Source organism: Bos mutus, chromosome 12 (assembly GCF_027580195.1).
Source record: "Bos mutus isolate GX-2022 chromosome 12, NWIPB_WYAK_1.1, whole genome shotgun sequence".
Lineage (NCBI taxonomy): Eukaryota > Metazoa > Chordata > Mammalia > Artiodactyla > Bovidae > Bos > Bos mutus.
The window spans coordinates 11,240,195-11,262,967 of NC_091628.1; the positions used below are offsets into that span (position 1 = coordinate 11,240,195).

Below are 22,773 nucleotides of genomic sequence, written 5' to 3' on the forward strand. Positions count from 1 at the left end.
ATTGGGTCGCTGGGGCACCCGTAGTTGGGAGCGGCGGAACGCGGGCCCCGGGGACGGCGGGTGGCGCCCGCGCTCCGAGGCTGCGGTGGGCCTCGTGGTGAGCTAGGGCCCGGTTCTCCCCGCGCGGAGAGCGCGAGCCTCGGCCGGGGCCGGGGGCGGCCCGCGCAGCGCCTGGTCCAGTCATGTGAGTCGGGTCTCAGGCTCTCAAACAACGAGGTCTTGTTTCCCCGGGCGGCCCTTCGCCCGCCGGTCTCTCCCTCTGCCACCGCCCCTCTCCCCCCCACCCGCCCTCGGCCAGGGGCGTGACGCCCTTAACTCGCTCAGGGCCGGCTGCGGACCGGCGGAGCCGGTTCTCCCGTTCCGGGGTGGGGACGCGCAGGCTCCGGCAAGGAGCCTGGCGGCCCCTGCAGGTAGGACGGCCGCCGTGGAGCGACGGAGGGCTACCGCCGCCTCCACCGTCGGGGGCCGCGAGCATCCTCTTTCTGGTGGCGCTTGAACCGTGGGGTGTTGTGAAACCTTAGGGTTGAACTGCGGCCACCGCTGCCGCCTCCGCCTGCTAGAAGCGGCCAGCCCTGGTTAGCTTATGACTTTAATTTTTGGTCTTGCCAGCTGAGAGATCTGTTGGCTTTTCCAACTGTCTCTTGCCTTGAGGCTCAAGAACAAACTGTATTAACTAATAGTCTCGGAGGACCCACAGTCTCCCACCAGAGACGTCTTATGTTTAGTAATTTGAGTGGAAATAACTTGATTTAACGTGAACTTTATGAGTTTCTTCAAGTATCCGTTACTGTAACCTCACCTCCAAAAATGCCAGAAAGGAATGGATGATCTTCTCCAACATGTTCCTTATTTCTTAACACTGATGACAATAACAAATGATACATTTTTAAAAGCTATTTTGTTTAAGGAGTTTTAAATCCGTTGCAGACTTTTTTACTCTAGTGGCAACAGAATTTCAGTTGACTGCTTTCAATCAGCTAAATAATAAAACAGGATGCTGTGTGTAACAGTGCTGTGTGTAACAAGATTCTGAAGCTTGCATTTCGGACTCTAAGAAGATGTAAATCATGCAAACATTACCTTTTTAGATTCTAAATAAACTTGTTTTTTCTTTTCCAGGGCAGACTACTGGAAGTCACAACCAAAGAAATTCTGTGATTACTGCAAGTGTTGGATCGCGGACAATAGGCCTGTATGATGATTCCTCTATTAGAGAGTCTCCTAATACTGTGTTCATGTGAGATGTTCTTTGTTGATCTCAACTGAGAGCTTACAAAGTACTTTCATATGCGTTGCTCTTGATTTTTCAAAACATCGAAAAATTTCTGTTGTGTTTTCATTCCTTGTAGGAAAGTTGTGAGCCTTCTTTATCATCAGCCCAAATTTGATTATGTACTAAGCCAAATTATTTCTCTCTGGCCCTTCAGTCACATTCAGGAACTGGACATTGAGTGGGTAATCACATTCATGTTTATGAAACACCTAGGTTATGACAGTGCTGTTTGTAGTATTGTTATATACAAAGAAAAGTAAAAGCAGAAAGTCCTTAACGTGTAAAAAGAAACGTTATTGTAGTTTTTCTTGTATATTTCTGCTCTATAGGTAGTTAAATATATTTAATGTAGAGCTTTATATTTCTAAATGCTTAAATTTGAAAGACATCATTATCTTTGTCATGGAATATGAACATAGCAAACTTTAAGCACATTATTAGTATATCTTTTAGTCCAAATTCACCTTTTAAGACATAAAACGAAAGGCACCATTGATTTTTTTTTTACCCCATCTCATGCAGTACATAGTAGATAAATGATAGGGTATTTTTAGATGTATATTTGTATCCTTATTACTTGGTAGAGGTGGATGAGTAAAAGAATAATAACATCATCTATAACAGTGTTATGTTTCTTTGGTAGACATTTATTATTATCTACAAAGAGTTTGAGGAATTTTTCAGTTTTGTCTTTTTTTATTTCTTTTTGAATAGTTGCTAAAGTTCTTGACTGTCTTGTTTGATTTTGCCCATCCTTACCAAAAAAAAAAAGTCACAAGTTTTCAAAGCTACACAAATCACCGATAGCCTCTCTTCCTTGAAGTATGCAAGCAATTCAGTGAAGCTTTTGAGTTACCTAGAGAAAATCATTCTTTCTAGGGTTGTCTTTCTTCATTTCCTTGAATGGCTAATACACATTGATTTAACCTTTAACTAGAAACAATTTTATTTTTGATTGGGCCTTTAATATTCTCTGTATAGTAAAACCAACTTTAGGAAACCAAGATATGAAAAATAGAGGATGAATATTTACTTTACGAAGTCACACTTTAAAGAGGAATTCACAGCAGTACTTTAGAGTAACTCAGCACGTGCATTAGGTAAGAATTGATTGACAGAACTTTGCAAAGTTAACCAGAAATTTGTTATTTCATACAACACATTTGTAATTTAGAGAGCATCCTGGCTGTTAAATAGGTAATAATATTCACTCATCAGCTCAGTCCCCATCCATCCAGTTACCATCATTCCTCACAGGTTACCCCTCTTTTCATTTTCTTGTCTGTGTTTCCATATCTGTATCTAAATGTTTCTGTAGATTCCAACGTGCATAGAAGGTAACATACTGTTTACACTGTCGTTCACCACAGTTTTATTTTTTTTAATTGGACAGCATATCTGGATGCTCTTTTTTCGTCAGTGTATAAGGAGCTCCTTTGTTCTCTATTACAGCATCCTAATTTTAGATTGCCCTGCATAGGAGTTTTACATTTTGTACTATTACCACATTGTATAATAGTATTTGTTTACAATTTAGAAGGCATTTTTTAATGCCTACTTTTCTCTCAATTTGGAGAAGTTGAGAGTCATTGTTTATTCCTTTTTTTTTAGCATAATGTGGCAAATAGAGCAGTACAAATTCTAGACTCATCGGTTGTGACATTTTATGTTGACGGGTGTTTTTCATTGTTTTTTTAATTTAGTTTATTTATTTATTTTTGGCTTTGCCGGGTCTTTGTTGCTACACTCTGACTTTCTCTCGTTGCCTCACGTGGACTTCTCATTGCAGTGTCTTCTCTTGTTTCGGAGCACAGGCTCAGTAGTTGTGGTGCGCTGACTTAGTTGCTCCTCAGCGTGTGGGATCTTCCCAAACCCACATCTTCTGCATTGGCAAGCAGGCTTTTCACCACTGAGCCACCAGGGAAGCCCCAAGAGGTGTTTCTTGAAGTGTGAGGTGTTTGTTTTTTTTTTCCACTCCTCTTTTGGCTTTGTGTCTTGCTTGAGCCCTCATTACAGTCATGTTCACTAGATTAGTCATCCAGGGTACCTTGTATTCTTCTCTGTTAATATGGTCATCATAGTTTATTTTAAGCACCAAAGGAAACCTTGTCAGAGGGCATAATAATAAATAATGTGGTTTAGTTCCTTAGCATCATTTGATTAAAAGGGCCAGTTTGCATGAACATTAATTTTATCTTTTCTGCCAGTTGTACTTCAATTTTGTTATGTTCCATTTCCCTATTTACTGTTACTTTGCTGTGAACATTATGAGGTGTAGTTTTCCTTTGTATTTTGTCTTTTTTTTCTAACCTTCAAGAGCATTGAATTTCATGAAAGAGGAAAGAATCACAAAGAAAATGTGGCGAAGAGGATCAGTGAGGTAATCTAGTTTGTTTGTTTCTTTGCCAGTTTTTCTCTGTAAATATCAGCCCTTTATCTAGCATTCACTTTTATATGTGTCTTACATAGATTAAACAGAAAAGCCTGGAAAAGGCAAAGGAAGAAGAAAAGGCATCAAAGGAGTTTGCTGCAATGGAGGCAGCTGCCCTGAAAGCATACCAGGAGGATTTGAAAAGGCTTGGCTTAGAGTCAGGTAAAAAAGCAGCCAGCATGTTTTAAAAGTAACATCACAGGTCGTACTAAGTGAGCTCTTACCGTTTCCATAGAGAAGTTATACGCTCGGTGTACTCCTAGTGCTTTGTATATCACTAGGGCTGTGTATCAATAAGGCTGTGTATCACAGCCCTATTTAGACTGTGGGACTTTTGCTTATGCACTTTTCATTTTGCTTTTGAAGCTTCATCTTGCAGTACCTCCGTTCACAACAACTGTATTACGCTAGGGGTTACCTAGCCCTTGCTCTTAGGCCAGTAGTTCATTTCAGAGACACTTGAGTTTTTTATGGATCCTAATTTTTTGGCTAAATGGATCTATTCATTTAAAAAATAGGCCTTGCCTTATAACCCCAGTTCACTTTATCCATACCATCAAAACTATGAATCATGTTTATTTATGTAGTTGAATTATAATGAATTAACCTTTTGTGGACAGATAATTGACTTTACTACTAGAAAGTAGATTTTTATTTATTTTTTTTACTTTTTAATTTTTTTATTTACTGTTAGACACATGTAAATTTAAGGTTTACAGTACGTTAGCGTGATAGGTTTATTGTAATGTGATTGCATTCTAGTAGTATTTATATTACATAGTTGTATGATAATCATTGTCTATATTCAAACTGTGAGGTAGATTTCTGGGTTATTTATTACTTACTGCAAGTTTGTACCCTTAAACAGCGTCAGTCTTATCCCTCTCCCCCCCATCCCCTGTTAACTACCCCTGTTTGCTCTGTTTTTTACAAGTTTGACTTTTCTAGATTCCGCATATAAGTGATAACGGTATTTGTCTTTCTGTATCTGGCTTATTTCACTTAGCATAATGTGTTTAGGGTTCGTCCATGTTGTTGCAAATGGCACAGTCCTTTCTGGTGGCTGAATTGTATATATGTGTATGTGTATATATGTGTGTATTAAAATGCCATAGTTTATGTAATTAGTCTCTTCCTGATTAACATTTAGGATTCTTAGAGTTTTTCGCAGTTAGAAAGACTATTTCAGTGAGCGCCCTTATGCAGGCACGTTGTCACAATTTATATCTGTAGGCTCAATTTCAAGAAGTGAGACTGCAGATTTGCAGTGCAAATGTTTTATAAATTGATTGATGAAATCAAGCTGTCTTCACAAGTGTTGGGCTGATTTACACTTTTTCTAGAAATTATTTTATTAACTGATGTTGGAAATAACTATTCCTTTGGAAAAAAGCAAAGCCGTAAAAACTACCTATTTTTTACACCCATGTAAATACCTGATGGATAAGACTAACAGTGGGTTTGGCCATTCATTTCAGTGTTGATCTAATGCAAAAACAATTGTATGTATTTGCATTTCCTTGATTATTAGTGAAGATAATGTTAATTCTCTGAGTTACCTTTGACTTTTTGCCCATTTTTGAGTTAGAAAGTTAGATTTGTAAGGGACCTTTGTTAGGAACATTAACTCTCTGTCTTATTTGTTATAAAGATTTATCGTTTGTCTGACTTATATATATATTTTGGGATGTTCTCCTGGATAGTCTTATATTCTTGCATGTTTCGTTTTCCAAATAGGCTTTGTAGTAATGTATCAGGTTCCCAAAGGAATCTTGTCAAGCTTTTGATTGGAATAAAATTATTAAACCAGAAAGGAAAACTTTACATCAGCTACTTCACCCTTCCTTCACCTTTCTCTAGAGATCTCAGAGCCAAGCGTGTCACCAGTAACCAGCACGGTCCCACCCACCTCTGCATCAAATCAGCAGAAAGAAAAGAAGAAAAAGAAAAAAGACCCTTCAAAGGGCAGATGGGTAGAAGGCATAACCTCGGAGGGTCACCATTACTATTATGATCTTATCACAGGAGGTGCGTCATTTAGACATAAAGACAGTAGAAAATGATAACTGACAGTTTATTTTGTGTTAGAACTTCAGTTATTATCAGAACACTTCAACAGTGAGAGACTAACTTTACATTTTTGCCACAATGGTTAAAGAAAAAAAAAACATCTATGTGCCCTTTAAAAATGTACCCTTTTCATAGTGATTCAAGGTCATCACTAAAGACTTAATAGTGGGTTCCTTGTATACTATAAATATAGATAAACTATGTAGCTTTGTATTTTCCCACTAAAACTTTGTAAATATTTTAACTTTTAGGGGTGTTCACATGGAGAAAGTAGAGAACAAGAAATAGAAAGGGTGGATGGTACATATATTCAAGGAATGGGTAGAAGAAAAGTTAAGAATGGTTGGGAAGGTAGGAAATGAGACTAGAGAGTTAATGAGGAGAAGAACCTTGGGCTACCAATATTGTGGAAATTATTAAGATCTCTAGTCACAGTCAATTTTTGACTACGCAGAAACAGTAATAATCTCTTGAGAGTTTGCACTGAGCTGTTAGTGAAGTGCATGTTGTAGTTCAGCAGTGAACCGTAATTATATGCTAAATATTGTCTTAAATTTACATAGTAATTACTTATTAATTACATTTTCCCCCTTCTGCAGCCTATTCCTTGCTGCCTTTGTTCACCATCCTACTTTATATACTGTTTCTCTTATCAATGCTTGTTTTTCATTCCTGTGTATTTCAGTTCTGTCTTGAGTCATTCATTCCATCTTTCACTCTCCCCTGCCCTAAGATGTCAGAAGGCCTTCTCATGCCTTCAAAATTTATCAAACCTGAATTCTAAGAAGTCTTTAAGGGGAGCCCTACCTGGCTCTAATACTTCTTGTGGAAGCACCAGTAACTTCTTATCCTTCATTCTGTCCTCCCTTCTTGGTTACATAGCATTCACATGTATGCTGCACAATACTACTAGGGTGTATGTTGTTTCTTTTATCTTTGAATTATGTTTTAAACCACAGACACATAATATTCATGTTGAATATATTGTAAATATTTGCCAAATTATTTTGGAAAGATTTTACAAATACAGTATATTTTGCTTTAAGCATCTCAGTGGGAGAAACCTGAAGGATTTCAAGGAAACTTAAAAAAGGTAACTGAAGCACATTAATAGTATTTTCTTTATTCTTTAAAGTGATTGGCGTTTGGGATTTTTGTTGGGTTTAGTTAATCGGATTTGGTTGCAGATAAGCCTCCCAATCCCCCCAGGCACTTTGCTCCTTTCTTTCTATAATCCTTTTGTTAAAAGGGTGGATGGAAGTGGAAAAGTGTTGTCTACCCTAAAAGTCTATGCAGGGCGAATGTTATTAGTTGATTTGCAGTCAGTTTCCATTTACATATCCCAGTCAGTCTGCAAAGAACTGTCCAGATGTTCAGAAGTGAGATACTCCATTCATGAAAGGTGGCTCATGACTAACACAAATCAGCTTTCTGGCCATGATCAGTACCAATTCCCAGGTTTCCATAGGAAAGGAAAGGTTGGCTGACTGTCTTAGTTATCTAATATATAACCACATCTTCAGTTTATGTTGGGTTTTTTCCCTCCCATTAGGCAACAGGGAAGACTGTGTGGATAGAAGGGTTAAGTGAAGATGGCTATACCTATTATTATAATACAGAAACAGGGGGTAAGTAGTACTTTTGATGATCTTTTAAACTGTCTAAAATTGTACCTGACACTGTTCATTAGTCTGCTGGTGAACTGTCTGAACTTGAGAATTTTAGTATGCTGCTGCTGCTGCTGCTGCTAAGTCGCTTCAGTTGTGTCTGACTCTTTGCGACCCCATGGACAGCAGCCCACCAGGCTCCTCTCCCCACAGGATTTTCTAGGCAAGAACACTGGCGTGGGTTGCCATTTCCTTCTCCAATGTATTATTTTTTATAATTTAAAAGCATTAATACAATGGAAAAGCAAAGAGGTTTCTATAATATACTGAGCTGTACATTATTATTCTCAAGTGACACTGCATTCACAAATTCTACTTCGAAACTCATTTTTACTTTCTCCACTGTGATTGGTTTTATCATGATTATTTTAGAAATATAGTCATTACTTTGGAAGATCACCTCATTCAACTTGCCCTCTCCTTTTTCAAAAAACAGAACTGAAGCTACTTTAGCAGCGGTGAAGACTGTCTAATTTTCACTTTTACTTTAATAATTTTCAGTTACATAAATATTTAGAAAACATGTAATTATTATTCCCTAATTATTTAAGTTTTTCAAATTAAGTTTTTATCTAATTTCATAAAACTAGTCTGCAGTAATTATAGTTGATTTCTTCTACAGTTAAATTTACCAAAATAGCTATAGTATTGGTGTAACTCTGAGATGGTTTTTGTTGTTGTTTTTTGATTCCTGCTATCCAAAGATTGCTACATAACATTAAGTCTTTTAGGAGGAACAGGCCCTTTTCATCTCCAAGTAGATACCCAGTCTGCCCAATGATGACCGTGGTTCTATCTCAGTAAACCTGATACACTAAATCTGTATAGACATAAAATAACTTATAACTCAGGGGCTAGATCTGAGTGAGCTCAGCACACAACTTCTTCCCTTCCTAGCTCTGTGATTTTGGGCATCCTCCCTTACTAGCTCTGTGATTGTGGGCAAGTCACTGAACCTACAGTTGCTCTTAAGTAGAGTCGATCGTGTACTCTGTGAGGTCATGATGGTCACGTGTCTGTAAGGTTCCCCAAACGGTGCCTAGTACATATTAGATGTTTAACAAATTTTTCATGAAAGCTCTTTTGTTACTTGTGTGAAATAGAGGCAAGGAAAAGTAATGTTTTTCATTAGTGCTAGAAAGTTCCCTGCAGTTAATAAGGGACTGGACCAATGTGATTATTAATAGAGCCCCTTTTACTCTTAAAACTACCAATGTGATTATTAATAGAGCCCCTTTTACTCTTAAAACTTTCCCACTTGAAGGAGAAGGCAATGGCACCCCACTCCAGTACTCTTGCCTGGAAAATCCCATGGATGGAGGAGCCTGGTAGGCTGCAGTCCATGGGGTCGCTGAGGGTTGGACACGACTGAGCGACTTCACTTTCACTTTTCACTTTCATGCATTGGAGAAGGAAATGGTAACCCACTCCAGTGTTCTTGCCTGGAGAATCCCAGGGACAGGGAAGCCTGGTGGGCTGCCGTCTATGGGGTCACACAGACTCGGACACGACTGAAGTGACTTAGCAATAGCAATAGCAATGACTGAATAAAAACCACCTCAATTCTCAGACATTTACTGAGTTGCCAGTTTCTACGCAGAATCCTGTAAGAGGCTAAACAGAGAAGTTCAAAGGGTCAGTCAGGAAGGTATGACAGTAGTTAAAAGAGAGGGGCTACAGGTCAAGTCTAGATCAGGTCTTTACATCTGAAAGGTTACAACCCAAGTCTCAGAAAATTTTGCAGATGGCTTCACCAGCAGGCTGAGAACACCACATCCCCACCTTGGCTTCCTCCAGACAGCACTGGAACTCAAACTCCTTATGTGGCAGCCCTACAGTTAGTGCAACACCAACTAGGGTATTCTCTCAACCACATGATTTTACTGAAAACTCAACCAAGTGGAATATTTTCGGGTTTTTAGTTGTTATTTTTTATATTAGCCATCTGTTGTTTAACCACACGTGCATGATCATACCACCCTCTCTTGGCTTGGTTTTTGCTGCCAGTTACTCTCACTAAAATAAACTACCTACTTTTGATTCAAAAAAAAAAAAAAACTTTCCCAGTTGAACAATAAATTTTAGAGTCACTTTTATTAAACTGAAAATAGAGAATAACTGCAAGATAATAAGAGCTGCTGTCATTTTACTAAAAGCCCAAGAAACCACTGGGTGGCAGTATAGTTCAACTGAGGGTTTTTTCTTTTCTTACGATAAAATGACTTATTTATTCAGATCCTTGCCATATTATTTCACTTTGTGAAGATCCCAGGGAAATTTCATAATAAGTAAATTTCAGAAAATCTCCTGTGTGTCCATTACCACGTTTCCTGAAATTGGTGGTGGTTAAATTTTGAGTCCTCAGAATGTATTACCCAGTTTTTAGGTCTCTTTCCATTGGGGCTGTAGTTGATCTAGTGAACATGTAGTGAACCCAGATTGCTTGAATTTAATTTCTGAAAGCTAATAGCAAAATCTTTGAGAATGCTTATTATCTTCTTGATCAAGTGATGGTGTGAAACAGATGCAGTGTTGTCACTTAATATCTTGCAAGTGGTAGGAAACATTATATTGGAAATTACTTTTAAATAGAATTGGTAACTAAATAAGATGACTGTTAAAATGTGTTGAATAGAATCCAGATGGGAAAAACCTGATGATTTCATTCCACACTCCGGTGATCTGCCTTCTAGTAAAGTCAATGAAAAGTCACTTGGCACCTTAGAAGAGTCCAAATCATCAGATTCACATGGTGAGTCTGATGGCGAACAGGAGGCAGGAAAGGAGAAGAAAAAAGAAGAGATCCCAACAGAAACACAGAAGCTAATAATAAAGTTTAAGGTAGGTTCTTGGTTCTTTACAACAGTTTGTTAGTTTATAAAAAGATCTATAGACTCTTCAGCTTTCTGGTAGAAGGTGGAAATAAAACCAAGATATGCATGACTTTTGGCACCTGGATAAATGATACCAGCAAGATAGTAAATTGATTTTTAGACCTCCTAAGTTTGAGCTGCCTCTGTAACATCCAGAGAGCTGTCTGAACATGCATGGATGAATGTCTAAGGCTAGAAATGTCAACTTGAGTATCATCAAAATACTAGTAGTAATTTAAGTCTTAGAACAGATGAAGTAACCTAGAAAAATTACTTTGGGAAACATTTAACTTTAAGTGAGAGAGAAGCCCACAAAGCAGAATGAGGAAAGAATGATTAGAAAGGTATGCAGAGAAGCAGAAGAATCCAGTATCCCAGAAGCCAATGGAGTAGAGAGCGTGCATGCCAAGTCGCTTCAGTCGTTTCCGACTCTTTGTGACCCTGTGGACTGTAGCCTGCCAGGCTCCTCTGTCCATGGGGTTCTCCAGGGAAGAAAACTAGAGCGGTTCAGTAGTTCGGTTTAGGTGACCCAGGGACTGGACCTGCGGCTCCTGCGTTGCAGGCGGATTCTTTACCACTGAGCCACTGGGGGAGCCCTGGAGTAGAGAGCATCAAGGACTAACTTGGTCTAGAAAAGAAAAAATGTCCTTTGAATTTTGCAGACAGGAAGTCCTTGATATCCTTTTAGTGGTTAGACCAGAGTTTCAGGAGGTAAAACTCAGGTTACAAGAGGATGGAAAGTGGTGCACAGTGTGTGGGGGAGGGGGGTATGAAATGAAAAGTAGAAATTAAATGATAGGATGGTGGCTACATACTGACTTTTAATTGTGAGAGGTCTGTAGTGGTGATGTTTTCCTTAAGAGGAACTCCAAAAGAATACCAACAGGGGTAAGTGAATAGGTTACTCATTCTCTGTGGAAAGGTCAGGCTTTCATTTTCTATAAGGCTTGACTGTAGATGAGTTGCTGTCAGGGAAGAAGTCATGCCTTTTAGCCTCAGCTTACTCATGTGTAAAGAAATCAAGATTGTTTGCTGAGAGGAACTTTGGGGAGCTTGACAACATTAACAGACTCAAATAATCCCTGAGCCAGGTTGGGAGAGGAAATGAACCAAGAAAGAGGATTGACAGGTGGTGGTGCTGAGTGCCCAGCCGTGGTGGGAAAGTAAAACCAACATTTTAATAGTGTTGATAGTATTGCTGGACTTCCCCAGTGGCACAGCACGTAAAGAATCCGCCTGCCAATGCAGTCTCTTGCAGGAGATGCAAGAGACTTGGGTTTGATCCCTGGGTTGGGAAGATCCCCTGGAGCAGGGCATGGCTACTCACTCTAGTACTCTTGCCTGGGAAATCCCATGGACAGAGGAGCCTGGCGGGCTGCAGTCCATGGGGTCTCAGACACCACTGAGCACACTCATACACAGTAGTATTGCTAGTCCTCCTGCTTTTGTGACCTTTCTAGGAACAGTCAGGAGCCTGGATGCAAAGTGGACAAGATACGTAACATTGATCCATGGTTGAGTACTGGCCTGAGAGGTGAATGAATATCCAGGATGCTGGAGAGAGGGCGCTTGCAGCCTTCCCTAGGGTCTTGTCTTTGCCTGCAACTTCTCTACCCACGCCATAAATCTTGGTGGAACTTAGGGTGAAGAACGTATCCAGTTTGTAAAAGAGCAGCAGCAACGCTTTTTGTGTAACACATATCTCAGTGTTTATAGGTAACCCAGCATCCAATTTGGGACAGAATTATTAACTCCAAGCAAACAAAATATTTCAAAGTATCCGGCCACTTGCCAGAGAAATCAGTAAACACCTTGGTGTTACTGGTCTATAATATTTCTATATTCAGATTTGAACATTGCTTTAAGCAAAATATGGAGTCATACTGTAATAAGGTTTTATTATCACTTTGCAATTTAATCTGTCACAGAAAACATCATTAAGTCTTCATCCACTGGAATAATGGGTGAATAGTATTCCATGTTATGAATATACAGTGATTAATTCAGCCCTGTGGAGCTGTATATTTATTTTGAATAATCACTAGAGGGACCAGGAGAAGAAATAACTGGAGGCACATTACTTAGCAGTGTGTTACAGTCTCTGCTGAAATTGGATATCATAAATTCTGAAGGCTAATCAGTTTGTATGTTGTGTGATTCTTTTTGTGATAACACTTGACAGACCGATGGATAGATTTTTAGGTTGGAGATTTTTAGATCTTTTACAATAGACAGGCATAGGGACAAAGATATTTAAGGGAGATAGCAAAGGAATGTCTGTGAAGTGATTCTCTGTGGGCTGGGGCCTGATAATGAAGAATATGAAGTCTAGATGAGACCAGCAGACTCAGAGCACAGGAAATTAAGGTGGCAGAGATAGCAGCAAGGTTGAACAGGAAGTATAGAAGTAAGGGAGCCAGGAAGCCAGCGGAGTAACATTGAGTTGGATTTGTAAGATTTCACAAATTTTTGTTGAATTTTAAAATCAAGTGTAGAAAAATCATGAATAAAGCATATTTTTGAAGGAAATGTTATTCAGCAAAAAGAAAAAAAAGATTCCACAAGTGGGGAATTTCTGAGTGATGCCCTAATTCAAATTAACAGGAACAGAAATGTGAGGATTTAATATTTGACTACTACCTATGCACCAGGTGCTACATGTGAGGAAAATACCTTACTAGGTCACTGAAATATAGTGAAGGCCAAAGTCAATGGTTTTGTGCATCACAAAACTGAGGGTCAGGAATTTTTCAGCTCTAGGATGACCATAAGAGTTTGAATAGAGAGAACGTGTTGCCTGAGTTAACCAGTGTCACCACTTCCATGGAGTAGTGGCCAGAGGTCATTAGATCACCAAGTTTGGAGGACAACTGTATAGAAGGTGGTACAGGTCTCAGAGGAGGCGTTTATTGCAAAGTAAAAAGTTTCACGTCCTTAGTAAAAATGTTTATTTTAAAAATGACATGGTCTGGAAGCAGTCATGATTGCTAGAGAAAGCTGATGCTGTGTCCTGGTTCTGTGATAGCAGCAGCATAAGATAATGTGTTAACATCCATTCAAAGGATTGCAAACAAAACAGAGTCCCAGGACTGCCACCCGTGGTAGTACAGTTTGCAGAGAGGCTAAACCGAGCCACAGGGCTTTATTATCCCAGTTGAAGGGGTGCCGTAAAAGCACCAGCTCTCCCCAGAGGCTCTGCAGAAGCTGCTTCTCCTTCAGGGATTTGTCTTTTCCTAATTTCATGTCATTACCAGTTGTATAGGCCAGTAAATTTCTGGCAGTGTCCTCAACGTGCAGATGGATTTCAGTTAACTCTAATTGGCTGAGTGTTAGTCATTCAGTCATGCCCAACTCTTTGCAACCCCATGGACTGTAGCCAACCAGCCTCTTCTGATCGTGGAATTCTCCAGGCAAGAATACTGGAGTGAGTAGCCATTCCCTTCTCCAGGGGATCTTCCCAACCCAGGGATCAAACCCGAGTCTCCTGCATTGCCAGCAGATTCTTTACCATCTGAGCCACCAGAAGTTCTTTACGTAGGTAATGGGTATAGAAGGGTCCAGTGACATGGCATTAAATTCAGAAGGGGCGCAGTATAAAGGAAGGTCACTGTGGGACATGTGAGGAAGGAGAGAAAGCAGTGAAGTGGAGGAGAGAGGATAAATAAGGCCTGTGTATGTCTCTTAAGTGTCGAACAGGTAGAGGGGTCATGGTATATTTCAACAGCCTTGGCCATGGTATGTTAGCATTTTAGACATAATGAAAAACCTAATCAAGCATTAAAGAAGTCCTTTCATGTTCATTTGTTGTGTTACGTGCAAATTTGAACTATTGTTTTAATGCATTATTATTTATAGATCAGTAGCAAGACTATATTAAAGAAATTTTGGGTCCTGGCAGTTTTCTTTGAGGTTTGTTACTAATATTTCTTGACTTTGACATTCCAGGAAAAAAATAAAAATAGTAATAAAAGAACTGAACCAGAAACACAGAAAGAAAAAAATACCCAAGGGAAGAATTCATCAGGTCCAAGTGAAGAAAAACCCAAAGAAAAAAATACCCAAGGGAAGAGTTCATCAGGTTCAAATGAAGAAAAACCCAAAGCTCATAAAAAGCCAAACCCATATGGAGAATGGCAGGAAATTAGACCAGAAGTTGAGTCCCAGTAAGTACCTGAAACTTAATCCAACAATTATAACTTAATCCTGTCCCATATTATTATAAGTATTTTATGTCCCAGTACTTCTGTAATTGTAGTACTTAATTTCAGGAATACGGTGCTCATTAAAAAGTGTAGCTCATTTCATTTCTAGAGTGGTTTTATTTTCTCTAAATATTTTAAAATGTAAACTAATGTTTATTTTTTAAAGTAAAACTAAGCATTGTTTTCATTCTTACAAAGACATGACGTTTCTCTTGACCATACTAACATGCCATATACATATGAGTATTTTCACACTCACCATGGTTATTCTATCAGAGAAGCAAATGTCTGCATATGTAGCACATGCTTCATGGAATCTATCTAAAGGCAAGAAAACAGCCCTTGTTTTGTTAATGTATTGAAAATGGCTTATGACACTTCACCCAAGGTTTTAGGTTTTTATTCATAAAGCAGAATGGTTTTATCAGCTAAACAAGGTCATGGTAGAAATGTTACCTGGTTTACATGATTAGCTTATGTGTTCATATCACTTATTGTCTTTGGATCATTTACACAGTGAAAGGAAAACGTCACCCACGCTTTCTCACACTGGTGTTTCTTAAATGCTTAAAAAATATCTTTGAGTGGGAAAAAAGTATCTGTATGAATCAAACGGTTTTTCTCCAAAACACTAGTGCTGTGGATACTTTTATAGTGAAATCATTCACTGTTAAACTGTACTTTGATGGAAAAGTCATATTTTTTCACAAGGTGGAGGAGTGCAAGTTTTGGGCAACTTTATATACGGTGCTGATGAGAAGTGATTCCTTAGTGATAGCATACAGAATATACCTGAACTATTAAAGTGTCTTTAGTAAATATTCAGGTTTTATTTATGTTATTTAATGAAATATTAGGAAATATGTATTTAATGCTGCATAGTGCCAGGGACCAAAGTATATCGACTATGTATATTGAAGTTGCAGAAATAATAGACTGCATTAATTACTTGGGCTCTTAAGTGATTTACAATAGGAGAATGGTCTTCCTGTACCAACATCACCTATACTTTAAAGTTGAGATTTCTTAAAATTTGAGTATCTTGTTTTCCCTGTGATAAGTTTACTGAAAAGCCATTTTTCTTAACATCAACCAGTTTAACAGGTGATAGATTGTGTCTGACTTCCTAAGTAGATTTACTGGTGAGGTTGAAACTTTTTTCCATATGCCTGTATTTATTAGTGTTTTGTATTTACTCTTCTGTGAATTGTCTGTTCATATGCTTTGCAAATTTTTCTGTTAAGGTATTAGTCTTTCCTTACTTGCATAAGATTTCTATGTAGTGCAGAAGCTAACCATTTATTAGTAGAAGAATTTGTAGTTTGACTTTTAATTGTGCTTAGAATGGTTTTAGATGTGTCGGATTTTGTAATGTTTAACTAGTTGATTTCTTTTCTTTTCCTTTGTGATCAGTTTTATTGCTATTACCCATTTTCATTTAAAAGTCAAGTTTATACTTATATTTCCTCCTGATTTGTATGGCCTTACTTCTTTTTTGTGTAATTATTTAATCCATCTTTAATAATTTTGAAACATTGTATGAGATAAGATTCTAAAATAATTGTTTACCTTCCCTGGCAAACCAATTCTGCCAGTACCATTCTTCCCCCCGCCTTTTTTTTTTCGTTCTTCCCCATTCTTAAGTGGCCTTTTTTTAATCTGTGTTTAACTCTTAAATTTACCAATTTGCTTCTGACTACCTATTGTTCCATTAATCCATCTGTCTTTGTGACAATACCATAAAGATTTAATTACTGTGATTTAATATATCCTTTTATATGATGCATATTGATATCTCATGGTTTATCCCTATATTTTTTTTCCAAATTTTTTAAGTAGTCTCTTCCTATTTTTTCCCAGTTAGTCATTTGCAAGTATTCAACAAGTATAGAATTTATATAAATATTACAAATAAATTATGGCAACAATATTGTTTTCAGTATTTCATATTTTCATCAAAAAAATATTGTTCACTTTTACTCTTTTTACTCATGGCATTTTGTAGGCTTTTCTATCCAGCTTTTGTCTGTAAGTCTCATGCTTGCAACCCCAGGACTAAAAACAGTGACGGGCACATAATAGGTGTTTGTGAGCTCAGTCACTCAGTCATGTCTGACTCTCTGGGACCCTGTGGACTATAACCTGCCAGGCTCATCTGTCCATGGGATTTGTCTAGTGGTTCAGGGCACCAAACACAGGGGCGTGTGGCAGCCCTGGATCCAGGGGGTGTGTCACCACTTTAACTCCAGTCACTAGGATCCCACGGCTATGTGGTCCTCAGCAGACACTGCAGGGCTTCCCCAGGGGCTGTTGGGGTCTTCAGGAGCACTTCCAGGTTCAGCAGCCAGCGGCCGGGACAGGCAGTGGTGGTGGCTGGCTCTGGCAGGGTACATCTCGGCTGCAGGGCCAGCTGAGATGCCTGTGTGTGTAGTGGGCAGGCAGGCAGCAAGGGCCAGGGTCAGCTACAGGTTCACCGGCAGCTTCAGGGACCCTGGCTGTTGGGGTGCTTCCTCATGGCTGCACAATCTCCCCGTGAGTATAGACACTGTGGTGGAGGATGGTGTCGGGTCAGGCTGGGGGAATGCCAGTGTGCTGCCACAGGGATGGTTCCTGAGGAGCAGGGTTGTGCAGGCCAGCGACAGAGAAGACAGGACCTGATTCAGGCCCACAAGCCAGCAACTGCAGAGACCCGGACTGTTGGCATCATCTCCTGTGTTCATTGCTCCCCTCTGGGCAGTGGAGGCTGGTGATGGGTGGCAGGACAGCAGCGTGCAAGCACATCACTGGAGGAGCTCACCTCAAGCATGCCAGCAGCCGTGGCGTCAGCCATGGGAGGGCAGTCCAGGCTGCCATCTTGCACAGCACCCTGAGCTGACTGCAGCAAGGAGGGCAGAGGGACGGAGGCAGCTGGCATCCGCGAGCACGAATAGCTGTGCACCAAGGTACCTGCTGAAATCTGGGGCGCCCGCAGCAGCTGTGAGGCCTCTTGGCGCTTTCTGCAGCGGCAGAAGCGGCTTGTTTGTCCGTAGCACAGGCCACTGTGGGCCGCAGTCACTGCCACTCCTTGGCTGCTCTCTGTAGTCCCGGGCTTTTTTTCCCTTTTCCTATCCATCTCTGTAGGTCCCAGCTTCACTGCCGTGGGTGGGATGAAACCTAAGCAGGACGTGGCCCAAAAGATTGCATCAGCTGGGCTTATCCCTGTCGTCTTTTCTTGGTGAGGGGAACTCTTTCCAGCTGGGAGGTTTCCTCTTGTCTCTGAGCGTTGTCGGCCTGGGGAATGGGAGGATGCAAACAAAGGGAAGTCGTGTTTCTTCTCTTCTTTTGCAATTATTCTCATGGTGTTTCATCCCATTATGTTGCTTAAGTTTCCTAAATGGACTCAAGCAGTTTTTCTTCAAGGATAGCTGTCTAATAGTTGATCATTTTGTGGGGATGGAGACTGGGGTCTCCACTAAAGGTTTTTTAAATGTTTTTACTTATTGAAACAGCTCTTATTTTTAATTGTCTATTGAATTACATATCCATTTATTAATGGATTTTTCTGCTGCTTCATTTCTACCTCTGTAATTTTCTTCCTCTGACTCCTCTTAAGTTTCTTTGTGTTTGTTCTTTATTCAGGTGAACACTTAAGACTGTTGACGGGGTGAGGAAGGGGTCTGTTCTTAGTTCTTACTGAAATTGATTAAGACAGTATTGTGTCTTAATATAGACACAATAGTGTCTAAACACTGACACACTGTGTCTTAGTATTTCTGTCCATATATCACATAAACTTTGAAAGATGCTTTCTTGATTTCATTGTTTTTGAAACAGTTTAATATCATGTGTTTGCTTACTTTTTTGACTTGGTGGTTTTCCAAAAGGACTTATTTTTCAAACTCTTAAGTAGGTTGGTTTGTTTTTTCACCTTTATTACATTGTGTTCAGATACTATAACCTTTACAATGTTTGCATTTTTAATTTGGAAATGACTATGGTTTTTAGGAAGTGCTTATGTAATTACTTTTGAACTTATTTGAAAGGAAGATATATTCTCTGTAATATATTTTATTTATAGTCTCTTTCCTTTCTTTCAAACATCTTTTCCTCTGATTATGTCACAAGGGTTTATTCCCTACTTCATTGCCACTTCTGTTAGCTTCCACTTAGGCATTTCCTAGGAACATGATTTCAGAAACAGACTCATTCTTTATTTTCTCTCTCCCATAATCCTAGTTAGGAAGTAATACTACGATTTGATCACTTTATCAAAATACAACACAAAACACGAAGATGGTGAAATAAGTGAGTCTGTCATAGACTTTCTTGGATAGAGATTCATTTGTCCAGCCCTCAAACCCTTCATTTCTCAAATCTTTCTTTGCTTGGCTAATGGAATATTTTACTTTCACCTGGAAGCAGAGGAGTCTAGGGGAAGGGATATAGGTTTTAGATCAACACAGGCCTAGGTTTTTTGTTTGTTTGTTTTTTAAATATTTATTTGGCTGTACCAGGTCTTCATTGTGGCGTGCAGGACCTTTAGTTGTGGCATGCAGATTAATGAAGCGTGTGAATTCTTAGTTGCAGCACTTGGGGTCCAGTTCCCCAACCAAGGATTGAGCCTGGCTCCTCTGCATTGGGAACACGGAGTCTTAGCCACTGGACTGCCAGGGAAGTCCCTGGCCTGGGTTTTAATCCAGGTAATATTACTGCTGTAATGGTTTGGTTGACCAAGTTATTTAACTTCTCTCTAAGCCTCAGCCTCTGTAAAAATAATGAAAAGCCAAGAATGAATACCCCATCAACTTCAGGGGCTGCTAGCCTTCTTGGAAAGCACCATTGTTGGCAATCTAAGGGAAAATAGTGAAGTAGGAAAAGCCAATAAAAGTTGCATTTGTCATATATATTTAATACAGTAAAGAAAAGTTTGGAAGGCATCTGTATTCAGAACAAATCAGATTTAAGACCTATTCCAGTAAGCACACCTGTTTCCTGCATCCCCTCGTCAGATTCTGAGGAAATGTTATATAACATCAGGATCTATTGAGATAGCTTCTTTGTCACGTTTTGCTTTTTCTAGTTTTGAACTATACATTACAGATTTGAAATTTTCTTTGTTCTTATATTCTTTGTATTTACATATTTTCTTTTATGTTGTTTTTTGCAGTCCTAGCAAGCTTCCTATTTCAGTTTTTAAAATTATTACAGTGCTTAGAGACCCCTTTAAGCCTGTGAGCTTATCTATGTGTATATAGAATGGACCATGAAAGGATCTCTCAGTACTGTCACCATGGACCTCTCTGCACAGTCTATGTGAGAGGGAAACAAACTTGTTAACATGTACTTTTCAGATAATTGAATGGAAGAGCATATATTAAATTTAAATTCTAAGCAAACACATAGAAATCATGTCTCTGCAGTTATCAAGAGCCATAGTTGATGAGAAATCACTGTGAAGGCCTCTGACTTTTGTCTCCACTTTCCTCTGAGTTGCCTGCCTTTCTCAGGCAGGGTCTCCCCCCTCGGTAGCAAAGCTCTCGACTTATCTCATACTGACAAAGATTCCAGCGATAAAGAAGTGCTGCTTTACCAGTTCCCAAAGTGGCCCTGTTTAGCTTTCATCAGATACCCAGTTCCCACTCCTGAGCTAACCACTGTGAATTCTGACTGGACATGACCTGAATTAAGCTCAAAACTCAGAGAGGAAGAAAGAGGTCGTTTCCAAAAGGGGGGGGAAAAAAGAAAATTTAAGGCGTTCTAGTACTAAAAAAGACACTAGAAAAGCCAAAATAGAATTATTCTACTCTAGGTGCCTAGTGCATAGTCTGGTTTGTAGTGTACATTCAGTAGGATGCTCCTGTAAGAATGACTACTACTTGAGGAACTTGCCTAACGGTCCAGTGTAGGCCTCCGTGCTTCCAGTGCTGGGGATGCCAGCTCAGTTCCTGGTCAAGGAACAAAGGATCCCAAATGCCATGCCGTGTGGCCAAAAAAAAAAAAGACTACTACTCTAGATCTACCATTACCTTTCAGACTTCTCCTGGCCCCTGGGAAAGGTTTTCCTCTGTTTCCAAGGATCAAGATGAATGACTACATTACACGGGTTCTTCTGAGATTGGGGGGGTGTGATCTTTACTAATCTTCACTGTTCTTAGATGGGGAGTTCTCAACTCTTGATATCTGAGACTTCTAACATTTAAATCATCCCTTTACCTTTTTATTCCTTTTTCTCTCCTGTCATCACTCTTCGTTTCATGCTGACCAGATAATCTTTTGGTTTCAAGTGAAAAACTTGAGTTAGTTTAAATTTTAAGAAGAGGTTAATGAAAGTTCCCTGGCAGTCCAGTGGTTAGAGATTCCAAAATTCCACTGCAGGGAGCCTGGGTTCAACCCCTGGTTGGGGAACTAACATCCTCACAAGAAAAAAAGAAAGGAAGAAGGTTATTATTCAAAAATTCCCAGAAAGGTTCTTCCTACAAGCCACAGGAGAGGCAGGAATTGGGCTGGGCCTCACAGATGACTGGAACCAGGCCTGAAACATTGGCAGGATTTTCCGTCTCCCATCCTGCTTTTCTTTGCAGGCCTTATTCTCTTATCTCTACAGAACTCCTTTCTCTGAGTAGGACAGTGTATGGTTCCCAACAAGTTTTATATGCTTAGCCACTAGAGAGGTAAATATAATGGTCTTCCTGGTCCATGTTCAAAAAGCTCATGGGTGGCATGAATGGCTATGGTGTGACTTAATGCTCTTTCAGAGACCGGTTGACTATGTTGAGGGTAGAGACTATGATAGGCTCATATTAATCGGGTAATGATCTCTGGACTAGTCATCTGATTAATTATAACAGCCAAGTAGATAGTCCTACTACACCAGGACATTGAGATTCCATGGTTTTCATCGTGTGCTGTGAAAGCCTTCAGAATTCTCAGTCCATCACAAAATCCCTTTTCATAGACACTCTCATTTATATATGTTCTCATACTGCTAAGTTACTTCAGTCGTGTCCGACTCTGTGCGACCCCATAGACGGCAGCCCACCAGGCTCCCCTGTCCCTGGGATTCTCCAGGCAAGAACACTGGAGTGGGTTGCCATTTCCTTCTCCAGTGCATGAAAGTGAAAAGTGAAAGTGAAGTCGCTCAGTCGTGTCCGACTCCTAGTGACCCCATGGACTGCAGCCCACCAGGCTCCTCCGTCCATGGGATTTGCCAGGCAAGAGTACTAGAGTGGGTTGCCATTGCCTTCTCCATATATTCTCATATATAAGTACAAACGTTTCCTTCAATGATATACCCAGTAGGAACGAAAGAATAGAAGGGATTTTTCCTTGTGTGTCCACCTATATGGATGCTCAGTATCTTAAGTAATATTATAAAATCAGTATTTTAAAATAATCACCTTCTCCAAAATGACCAGCTTCTAATTTCCAGTATTATCATTAGAAAGATGACCTTGAGGTTTTGGTGGACTCATATATTACGTAAAAGTTTGTTTTACACTGTCAAATAGTGGTTTTATTTTTTTTCTTTCTATTCCAGTGAGGAGGTAGATTTGGAGCTTCCAAGTGCTGAAAATGAATATGTGTCAACTTCAGAGGCTGATGCTGCTGGGGAACCCCAACTGGTTTTTAAAGAAAAAACAGTCACTTCTCTTGGAGTCGTGGCAGATGGAGTGGCCCCAGTCTTCAAAAAGAGAAGAATTGAAAATGGAAAGTCTAGAAATTTAAGGCAACGAGGTGATGATCAATAATTATAAGAAAGCTTTTAATGTGTGTTTTTTGGACATAATAGAGACTGTACATCTGTAAACGCTCCTCTGTGTTTGTTTTACATTATTTAAGTGATAAAAATTTAGACTTACTCTGAATGTATTTTATGTGAATTTAAAATAAATCTTTTTTCATGTGAAATTGATTTTTGTTCCTAAAATGGAAGCCTACCACATTGCACTGTAATACAGTGCATTATCTTCAGTGTCTAAAAACTAGTAATTATGTCATAATATAAGATGCTATGTATCTGTTATTTAAAACGTTTATCCCATTCTTCCTCTTATGAACACACTTGTACTGCACTGAAAATGAATTACCTTTGCATACTGATATTATCCAAGAAATAAGAATTATACCACAAAAGAGAAGATTCATAGCCCATGATGATTCAGTTTTGAGGATCCTGTCAGAAAGGCTGATATAGAAAGTATGTGCATATCTTGCTTAATTTTTTCAACTTAAGGTCAAGGACCAAGAGCCAGGACTGTAGCTCAGGTTGTGGTTAACA

At 39.5% G+C, this 22,773-nt stretch overlaps 1 protein-coding gene across 3 annotated transcripts; it reads left to right on the top strand.

Moving 5' to 3' along the window:
* Positions 1-30: 30 nt before the first annotated feature.
* Positions 31-22,403, top strand: WBP4 (WW domain binding protein 4). Of its 3 annotated transcripts, none has more exons than XM_070380228.1 (10): positions 31-184; positions 1,120-1,192; positions 3,591-3,653; positions 3,743-3,866; positions 5,565-5,732; positions 6,821-6,867; positions 7,327-7,402; positions 10,077-10,282; positions 14,260-14,477; positions 19,077-22,012. In XM_070380228.1, coding segments are annotated over exons 1-10 (1,260 nt in total). In that variant the 5' UTR covers positions 31-182; the 3' UTR covers positions 19,360-22,012. The 3 variants fall into 3 exon arrangements, with proteins under 3 accessions (XP_070236329.1, XP_070236330.1, XP_070236331.1); XM_070380229.1 differs by lacking the exon at positions 19,077-22,012 and adding an exon at positions 22,033-22,403 and having other exon boundaries at positions 35-184; XM_070380230.1 differs by lacking the exons at positions 31-184; positions 1,120-1,192 and adding an exon at positions 1,201-2,373 and having other exon boundaries at positions 19,077-22,016.
* The last annotated feature ends 370 nt before the right edge of the window (positions 22,404-22,773 follow it).